The sequence below is a fragment of the Branchiostoma belcheri genome, unplaced genomic scaffold (genome assembly GCF_001625305.1).
Source record: "Branchiostoma belcheri isolate BF01 breed outbred unplaced genomic scaffold, Haploidv18h27 scaffold75, whole genome shotgun sequence".
Classification (NCBI taxonomy): Eukaryota; Metazoa; Chordata; class Leptocardii; order Amphioxiformes; family Branchiostomatidae; genus Branchiostoma; species Branchiostoma belcheri.
Window position 1 is genome coordinate 55,198 of NW_017804409.1, and position 10,084 is coordinate 65,281.

Sequence of the window (10,084 nt, forward strand, 5' to 3'; positions counted from 1 at the left end):
ACATTTTTGCACATTATTTTGCACAATGGTTCTGTTGTATAAAGATTGGAAACAATTTTCTTTAAGATGCGTCTGAAGAAGCATCGCTGGCACAAGAGGATCTTGAAGACCCGAGACCCCTTGATCTTCTCTGTGGGCTGGAGACGATTTCAGAGCGTGCCGCTGTACAGCATCCAGGACCACAACATGCGCAACCGCCTCCTGAAGTACACTCCTGAGCACCTGCACTGCAGCGCAACCATCTGGGGTATGTTGGTACTGCAGCTGTTTGTTTATTGAACATATGTAACTAGATCCATGTACTGTAATGTCTACTAGTATATCATGGATGGCAAAGCTTAACAGTTGTTTATCATGACTATATATTTGCTTTCTTGCTCCCTGATCATGATACTCCCACTCTGCATGTTAATAGCTTGACTTGAACAGTATAGTATAATAGAATGGTACATGTAGTTACCATGTTTCTCTTACCTGTTTATGTATTACATATCCACTCTATGTCATGTGTATGTACATTATTAGTTTTAAGTAGAGGTAGAATGTTAAATTAGTAGAACATAGAACTTCATGTTAGTATATGGTTTCCTCATTAAATTGTTATTGTCAATGTCTGTATGCAATTAGCCCTTGGCATGAACTTGCAATAAAGCTATACTATACTATTATTCTATGTCCTAAAAGCACAATATTCATGCAATGTCCTCTACCTTCATAGTGGTGCATCTACATTTTTGCTGGTGTGCCAGATTTTTTGGGTTTATGAACACTCGTTCTAAGTCAAAAAGTTAGTCTGGAGCTCTTCTTCTGTCCACTGTCCAGGTCCCATCACCCCACAGGGCACGGGCGTCCTGTGTGTCCAGTCTGTTGGGGACCGGTCGTCAGACTTCAGGATAGCCACCACAGGAGTCGTGGTGGAACTGGACAAGTCTGTCAACATTGTGAAGAAACTGAAGCTGACAGGGTACCCACTCAAGATATACAAGAACACAGCCTTTATCAAGGTACCGAAAATGCCTTAAGTTTACTTTTGTGGTGGTTTCACTTTGCGTAAGGAGTAAAAATGAAGTTTTCTCAATGTTTAAGTTTTGTGTTTTTGGAGAGGTCTGGAAAAGGGTATTATCACCACCACCCTTTAATATTAGATATGAACACAACTAGTTACTTTCATGCCATGGATGCCACTAGACTTCTGTATTACAAGTTAGTTAGACGTCACCCTGAAAAATTTTCGCACTACTAAGTATAACTTCCAACAGAAAAAATTGGCGCTTACCTAAATTATCAACCATTAAATTCCAGTCATTGTCTAGGATAAGCAATCCACTGCTTCTGTAATGTCATGTTATGAAGATATAACACATGTGAACAGTGGATCAGTACTCAGTAGTAATAGTAGAAAATGGGTGGCACCCCCCATCTCTGTTGAGTACGGGATATTAAGACATATGTATTGTACCCATAGAGACATGTATTACATGTATTTTCTTGTGTACAGGACATGTTTAACTCCGTCCTGGAGGTGGCCAAGTTTGAAGGAGCCACTGTGAGGACCGTGAGTGGAATCAGAGGCACCATCAAGAAAGCTATCAAGGCTCCCGAAGGGGCCTTCAGGGCCACGTTTGAGGACAAAATCAAACTGAGTGGTACGTTTGTATAGAATTTCATCAGGTTGGAAACAGGCTGTGTAAGAAGGTTTTTTTTTATTGAACAACCAGGGGTTTTCACATCCAACGTTTTGATAACCGTCTGTCATATTCTTCTGTGACACCTAGCTGCAGTATGAAAAAGAAACAGTCATTGTTGCCCTTACAACCCTCTTATGCTATCTCACAGATATAGTGTACACTGGACTAGTAGCGTGTGTAGTCCAGTGGTTAGCGATCCTGCCACTGGACTAAGAGGTTGGGAGTTCGAATCCCGGCTGATGTCGCTCACCCGACATGCACGCTACTGTTTAGGATCGCAGTCCTTAGGACGGGACGTTAATCCATGGTCCACTGTTCATTGCGCTTGTCGAAAAGAGCTAGGGGAATTTCCCCGGTACAATGAACCTGTAAATACTGTACATAGCGTCTGTCTTCTCTGTCACGGCCTGTGGAAGAGTAGCTCTTCAGTGAGCTAAACTGGTTCGAGATCACTTTCACTTTTTTGTGTGCGTACATGGTGCCCAGTCCAAGTGCCCAGACTGTACAACCCCCTTACCACCCTCCTGTTCTATGTTACAGATATAGTGTTTGTGCGTACATGGTGCCCAGTCCAAGTGCCTAGACTGTACAACCCCCTGACCACCCTCCTGTTGGCTGAGAAGGACAAGTGGTCAGGCATGAAGACTGTTGGACAGCTCAAGTTTGAGAGGGGAATCAGGAACAACCCCAGCCAGGACTCACTCTACAAGGTGAAGTCACAGTTTTATTTCGCAGAATGAACAACACATTTATTTTTGCTCTGTTTCTTTTTCTTCCTCTTCTTCTGTTCCAAAGAAATAAGGAATGGTAACTGGCACTGTAGCAGACACACTTTGGTGTTGGGTTACATTGTGTAGCAAGAGGCAGGAAAGAGCTGGAGGGCCTGGTCACCATCTACTGTTTATGAATCTGTTTAACTTTAAAGGAGAATAAACAGAGCAGATACTTTGTTAAGCTAGGCCATGTGAAGGTAAACATGGGTCTACCTCTTCCTTCCAACAGGTCTCTGGGTGAATACTGTTTTAGGTATTCTTTTGTCATCCATTCTTACAACTATGTGATGTTATGTGTGAATGGCCTGCTTTACACATAACTTTTTCAAGGCGACTAGAACTCAAGACGACTTGAGCTAGTTAACTTGAGCGAAAATTTCCCTGTGTAAAGAGAAATAATTCAACTCGAGTCGCATTCTAATAAAGATGACTTGAGTCGTATCCAAACCAGACTTAAGTCGGCCAGCGGAATGCCGAGTCCGCTAGCTTTGCGTGTGTAAACAGGCGAAGTCGACTTGAGCGTCTCTGCGTAGTAGTCAGGTAAGACCGAGCCGAGTACATGGCATCTTTGTTTAAGTGGGAGACTCCCTCAACATTAAGTGTATGGACTACTCGGTCAGAGGGACTAAGACCCTCACCTACTCTTCCGTCCACCAGCAAGAGTCACGGCATACTGGAGCAGTCTACAGTACTATGGTCCTTACCTGTGGAACACTCTTTTGCTACAGCAACGACAGCTCCTTAGTCTCAGGACTTTTAAACAGATCATTAGGAGCAGGACTTGATCTAGTTGATGTTTAGGATGTTGTATTTAGTAATTGTTTATGTACTGTGTATTTGTTGTGTGTATTTTTATGCATATCCTGGATTACCTGAAAAGCAGGCCAAAATGGCCTGAGCTGTAATTACCGAGTTGACTCGACTCGACTTGGGGGGAGGGTGGCACAGCGGGAGTGCCAAGTCACTTTTCGGCCCCGTGTGTAAACAGAGATTTTTCAAGTCGACTTCGCCGAGTCAACTTAGAAATCATTCAAATGGTGTGTGTAAAGTGGGCCTATATGGAATGATTCATTCTTGATTCTGTCCCTCCTTTAGCCCGTGGAGAGGAAGCCCCAGAGGTTCCGCCCCCTGAGGGTGCCAGCCAAGCTGCAGCAGCATCTGCCCTTCAAAACCAAGCCTAAACAGAACCCTGCCAAACCAGTCAAGGTCATGGATAGACCAGCCGTCATCATGGAACCACATGAAAGAAAGGTAGGATAATCACAGGGACAGTGTTAACTGAAAAACCCTGTAAATTTGTGTACTCATGTTTTAGGAAGAGAGAAGAGACCCTGTAGATATTGATGTAATATAGTATACCTAGTTATTCTTTCTTCTACCCTTATTCCTCAGTTATCTAACCTATGGTAACATTATGAATATATGTTAATATGCAATACAGTTCATGGTCATCATGAAAGTTCATCTGTGTTGGTAATAATCATAGTAAAATGTTAAACTTTATTCCAACACAAGGATTACACAGAGATCAAATTTTCAATGACCACTGTCGCCTTCATCACGATAATTAATGACCAATGACTTCAAAACATAAATAAAGAGGTCTTGGGTTCAATTCCTGACATGCCACCAATCTTGTGGAAGGCACCATACACGACTTTCCTCACCTATCTCAAGTGAAAATGAGTATTGTCCTGTCCTGTCCTGTATTTATTTCTGTGTGGGACACAACACCAGCAACAGCTGCCTGTGTCCCATGTGTACTGCATTCTTGCAATTTCAATTTTCAAATCAAACTTATTATATTCTCATATTCTTATGTTTGTTTCAGGTTGCAGCCCTGATGAAGGCCCTACGGTCTGTCCACAAGGACAAGAAAGACCAGGAGAAGAAAAAGGTCAAAGAGCGATACCAGAACTACAGGAAGCTCCTGGAAAAGGAGACCGCCAAAAGAGAGGCCCGAGAGAAACAGTCGAAGAGGAAAGTCTACTCCATGATGACCCAGATGGAGACAAAAAGGAAAAAGAAACAGGGACTCAGTCACGACGTTCCCAAAATGGGCAAGTTTGAGTAGACTGGAGACCATAGGAAATATGGTACATTATGAAGTAAGTTTAAACTGTGGTACATTATTTGTGGTACAAGTTTAAACTATGGTACATTATGAAGCAAGTTTAAACTGTAATTTCCAACACAAGAAATTGGACTCACCCAAATTTTCGACTGTACAACTCCAGTCTTTGTTAAGGAATGTGCAATCCACCGCTTCCGTGACGTCACGCAGATAACACACGTGACTCCGTGAGCAGTGGATTATAGGTTGCAGAAAGTCTGTGGTGCCCCCGTCTCTGTTGAGGGTTTGAATCTTGGTACATTGTGTAATAATTGAGCTATATACAATCTCGGTATTTCCCATTGTGGAAAATGGCTACTGCTTTCTAACTTGCTTGTGTTTCCTTTGCCTAGAAGGGCAAGTTTTCAGGTCCATTTCTTTCTTCATGGACAGTTATCTCAATGTAAGTTTATGTCGTTCAACGAGTAAACATGAGTAATGCAGTGACTATAACTGATGATCTGATCATGTCCATAACATGTGCTTATTACCCCACCAATTGCTCCTACCTTGACACATAACTGTGTATTTTTATACCCACTTTCTGACCAAATTCGTTTAGTTAACTTGTATTTTCATTTCAGTTTATTGTCACTCATACTTCTGAAATGTCAAAGTGTCACCTCTGAAAGGTGGTGTTTTATAAAAGTATTTTCTAATCAATATATGCGTCAATACAATGTATCTGTTCCAGGTTTTTGACACAAAGAAAGACAGGATCCAGCAGTGCACACAATGCGCGTTTATTTTTTAAATGTTAGTTTAATGAAGATCGATCGTGTTCTAGCTGTATCATTTTTAAAGATTTCTTCCAGGTACTTTATCATGGTTGATACTTTAAAACCAACATCAGTTGTTGAGTACCGTACAACCAAGAACGTTCTATCAGACCTTGCTACAACCAAGAACTCTAATGACGCTGATTGTCTTAAGACACATGCGGTGTCTCAAGTTAATCAGGTTGGGAAAGTTATGTAAGAAAAGAAAGTGTGACAACACTGTTTTCTGATACAGAATACAACTCGCAACACAGCCTGTAGGTCAATGACCTGTAGGTCTGCCTGTGATTATTGAATGACGAATCATTTTTACTCTCCAATTCCCAAGAACGATACAGGCTCTGCCTACTCGTATATCACGACCTGTGCAGAGAACAGGCTCACAGTACAATAACTAACGTCAAGGTGTATGAATATAGACGATGATACCATAATTTAGTATAGTCTGAAGAAGTAAGGATATCTTTGCCCATATTTGGGTTGTGGGGGGGAGGGGCGGTATGACGTCTTCTGAATAGCGTTTTGTTTTTCTGCAAGAAGCAGACTCATTTTCGGGGAAAAAGAGCTTATCTGTAATCTCCAAGCAGATCCCTTTCGGTGGCAAGACAGTATCCATTAGCCAGAAGAGTTAGCACGGCTTCTCCTCTGGCTAATGGATACTGTCTTGCCACCGAAAGGGATCTGCTTGGAGATTACTTATCTGGACTGGGAGGTAGAAACATTGAACAATATTCAAGCTTACTTCAAAACTCTTCATTTAAAAGTTGACTTCAGACAAGCAAAATTAGCAGACATATTCTGTAACAGAAACTTTTGGTTGCTGCAAAATGAGTAGAAATTGGCATCATGATGTGTGAATACAGCAATAAATATTACAATTTTCTTTTTTTTATTTCAGTCAAATTTTTCTTTCTTTCGTTGCTAGCATTGTGCAGTTCTACTTCATGACATTCCATTCATAATTTCTTCTGTGTTTAGTTTTCTACTCGACAAAATTGAACATTTGGGAAAAACAAGGTGCTATCCTGGCCCATTGGTAAGATTGTTATGTTTTAGTATATAGTTTTACTGCAGGTAGTGGGAGATCCGTTGTATTATGTACAGTACTAGTGGTGGTGAGAGTTTCGCCTGTCCAGGCCTCAAAATTAACTTTCTTTCCCATAGTCCCAACACTGTCCCGAAAATAAATTTCAATTGTCCCGAAGTGAGGATGAACTGTCCTAACCTGCTTTTCAGGAAGTGAACTTGAAGTTAGCTTTATTTTGCTTACATTCTGACTTCCAGGCGCACTATAATTGTAGAGTAAACGGGAAATTTGGGGAAGCTTTTTCTGGAGCCAAACAAAAGAAGGGCTGACATTCTGATGTTGACTATTTTTCTATTGTCTTCAAAAATGTCCCAAATTGTCTTTTTAGTTATCCCAGTTTAAATTTTAGTGGTCACTGGCCATCGGAACACCGTCGATTTCGAGCCTTGCTGTCGCGGCAGTGTCGCCTATGGACCTCCTGAAAAAATGAGCAGAATTAGTGGGAATTAGATGTGGAATGGTTTGTTTTGACATGGGTGGTGACAAGAACAATCATTGTGACAGTTGTTGTGTGACAAATAATTAAAGGTATCTTCTGTAATTTCAGAGCGGCCAAACTGGAAATACTCAGAACCAGAAAGGTAACATTTGCAAAGCAAATGCATAATGTTTACCTTCGCATAATTGGTCTGCTCTGTTAGTTCTTACTAAAACACATTCATATATATGGTTAGACAGGAGTCTAAATCCCTCCTGCTGTAAAATTGGAACATGGTGTAACCTAACACCAGTTACCATGGTGACAGACATCATTGACCTTATTTGTTTTTGTAGAAGAAGATTTTCCTTCGATAAACATGATAAGGCAATCTGTATGATGTTGCCTCACACTGCCCCACAATAGCGCATCTGCGTCAATACAAAATGTATTTCATATTTTGGGCATTTAAATCAGTGCAGAAACAAGACTAAAACATTGAATTTATTTGAAAAATCTGGGTTGGCAAATGTAAGGGTTTTAGGAAACGCTACGGTCACAATAAGTACCTGGAGCAGTCTGGCAAAGGAAGTTAAACTTCTTGTGGCATTGGATGTCGTTCCACTTGTCTTTCTCGGATACGAGTGAGGCGTAACGAACGCAATCTTCGTCGCCCATGCGGTCGTTTGGTTCTCGGAAACCCCAAGAGTTGAACGCCCCCAGTGGAGAACCGTCCACCCACTCAAACCTTCCCTCTTCGCGCCGATCGTGCAGATCGAACCAGAACCAGGCTGTGGGCCAGGTGTCGCTCACGGTCCTGTACAGGGAGATGAGGAAGGCGTTGGTCTCGTTGTCTCGGGGCATGGCGAGGGTGCCGCCGTCCTCACCGCAGGTCGCCTCCGCTTCGCTGAAGGTCTTCTGTGTGTCGAAGGCCTTGTAGCAGATTCCACGCCACATTGTGTAACCTCCAGGACAAGATGCTGGAAAATAGTTGCCCATCATTGAGACATTGTTTACCAAAAAAACAACAACAATAGACAAATAGTTACATTTGCTTCATCAAAAGTCCCTATATAACTATCAAGCTTTGTAGTTTTGACGACTCCTTCCAACATTGGCACGGGAGGAACTACATGGTGCTATTAAAGAAGGTGCTAAGGTAAGAACATCATAGATACAGGTAGATAGATGTTTATAAAGATATAGGTAGATAGATGTTTCCGAGCACAACATAAAATCGTATAACTAAAATGAACTTACCTGGCGTCTTAGTCATCTCGTCAAGACGCTGCTCCAAGATTGTGATTCGGTTTTCCACCTTGTCCAGGTGGCGTTTCAAGGCGTCAACAGTGATGGACAGGTTGCGCATGCCGTCTTGGTCGCGTCTCAAGGGCAAGGCGTCAACAGCCGTAGAAAGTTGATAAATGTCGTCCTGGTCGCATTTCGAGGCGCCACTAGTTGTGGACGGTTGGTGGGTGTCGTTTTGGTCACGTTTCAAGGCGTCAACAATGGTGGACAGTTGGTGCAAGTCACGATTCCATACGTCAACGGTGGTGGATAGTTGGGATATTCCCTGAAACACACGACAGAATGCAAAACTTGACAGAAAATTGAGGACAAACAGCAAGACGTTCTTTATAGAAAAAGTTTCCTAAAACTATATGCATTTTTAGAAGAGTTATTTTTTAAACTGGATTTGAGATGCAAAGGTACAAGATTTTTTTACCTCTTTATTGCTGAACGTCAGAGGGGCGAGTCCCACAGACCCCAGGCTCAGTAGCACGGCGATGCCGGCGGCGAGGCAGCTGCAGTGGGAGCGGATGAAGCTACGAAGACCACGGCGGACGCTTGTTCCATCGGAGCGGGATTGGGGCGGCGACTCGCTGGTTACAACCCCCGGCCGGGGTGACTCCTCCTGCCGCCTAGCTCCCTGCAAAGACTGCGGTAGATCTTGATCCTTTATTGTATAGTAAACTCTCTCGGCTTCTTGGTACTCTTCTTGACACTTGTCAGAAGCGCTGTTGCGCTGATGAACGGGAAGGGGTTGAGGCGGCGGCTCGCTGGTTTTAATCCCCGGCTGGGGCGACTCCTCCTGCCGCCTAGCTTCCTGCGAAGACTGCGGTAGATCTTGATCCTTTATTGTATAGTAAACTCTCTCGGCTTCTTGGTACTCTTCTTGACACTTGTCAGAAGGTTCGTGCGGCGGACCGCTGGCTTGGCCGCTGCCGGGTTCCGAGAAAGGTACATGCTCTCCCTGCTCGTACATTTCGACCTTACCGTTTGCAAGCAACAGGTAGACAGAAAAATAACCAACTTTCATAAATGCATGAATATTGATACTGATGCCATGATTAGTCTGAAGAAGTAAGTAAGGGTATATCTTATATAATATCTATGCCCATATTTGGAGGTGTGACGTGGTATGAGGTTTTTGAAATGACATTTGGTTTTTTTCTGCAATCGGTGGACCAATTTTCTTGGAAAGAAGTTACTCTAGACTCGTAATGACGTCGATTTATGAATATGAGTCCTTTGCACTGTAAAATAACGTAACGTAACGTAACGTAAAGTAAGTTAAACGCAAAAGAAATAATGATTGAAATCATTCAGAACTGTACAGTGATAGTCATTCCTCAGTGTTGTATACTTTATTAGAGAGAATTTACAGATCTTGTGAAAAGGGAAGAGGTCCTAGCATATGCATGACTTGACCTGTTTCTACTACTAAGCGTTCTACGATGCACTTTAACTGTTTTACAGTAGGCTGGCACCCTACATACGTTGTAATGTAGATCGGACACGAACTTCAGTCAGCAATACAAGACAAACAGTGCTGGAAAACTTTGAGTAGTACACCTCCTTAGAGGAGGACTGAAAACGATGATGACCAATTAGCTGTAGAACGAAGTAGCTAGATACAACCTTTATACACAGACTGGCCACACCCTATGGCTATATGCATGCCCGTAGCCAGATTTTGAATGGGAGGGGAGGGGTTATTCCCACTGCTTGAGGGATCAGCGACCCCCCGGGAAATTTTGAAAAATGAACCTTCTGAAATGCCTGTGTTTTTTAGGGGATTTTAAAGAAAAAATCAGAGATAACTTTTTTCAATGACAAGGTGAGCCGTTTTCCTACGGTTCCAGCCCCACTGGTGACACGAATCAGTCCATCTTTTAAAGAAAAATCTTGGACCTTTAGATAAAAAGTGGACATTTGAGCCCTG

General features: G+C 42.5%; 2 protein-coding genes across 2 annotated transcripts in view; one reads left to right on the forward strand and one right to left on the reverse strand.

Moving 5' to 3' along the window:
* LOC109485361 (ribosome biogenesis protein BMS1 homolog) overlaps positions 1-4,709 on the forward strand; it is a 20,376-nt gene extending 15,667 nt beyond the window's left edge. The window contains 4 exon segments of the mRNA XM_019788918.1: positions 1,499-1,646; positions 2,229-2,398; positions 3,557-3,712; positions 4,293-4,709. Coding sequence (XP_019644477.1) covers positions 1,499-1,646; positions 2,229-2,398; positions 3,557-3,712; positions 4,293-4,535 — 717 coding nt within the window. The 3' untranslated portion in view covers positions 4,536-4,709.
* Positions 4,710-6,811: 2,102 nt separating this feature from the next.
* LOC109485388 (C-type lectin domain family 4 member M-like) lies at positions 6,812-9,124 on the reverse strand. Its single transcript, XM_019788950.1, has 5 exons — positions 8,799-9,124; positions 8,585-8,741; positions 8,119-8,431; positions 7,428-7,838; positions 6,812-6,858 (listed from the first exon to the last, which is right to left on the reverse strand). Exons 1-5 carry the CDS (start codon positions 9,122-9,124, stop codon positions 6,848-6,850), a joined length of 1,218 nt encoding a protein of 405 aa, XP_019644509.1. The 3' UTR covers positions 6,812-6,847.
* Positions 9,125-10,084: the final 960 nt, after the last annotated feature.

What these genes read in the sequence shown, in the direction of transcription:
- LOC109485388 (XM_019788950.1), bottom strand. Translation starts at nt 9,124, where the DNA reads ATGTACGAGCAGGGAGAGCATGTACCTTTCTCGGAACCCGGCAGCGGC. An exon ending in AAGGATCAAGATCTACCGCA is followed by an intron (nt 8,742 to 8,798) that starts GTCTTTGCAGGG and finishes GGTTGTAACCAG; the next exon opens with CGAGTCGCCGCCCCAATCCC. An exon ending in CGAGATGACTAAGACGCCAG is followed by an intron (nt 7,839 to 8,118) that starts GTAAGTTCATTT and finishes ACTATTTTCCAG; the next exon opens with CATCTTGTCCTGGAGGTTAC.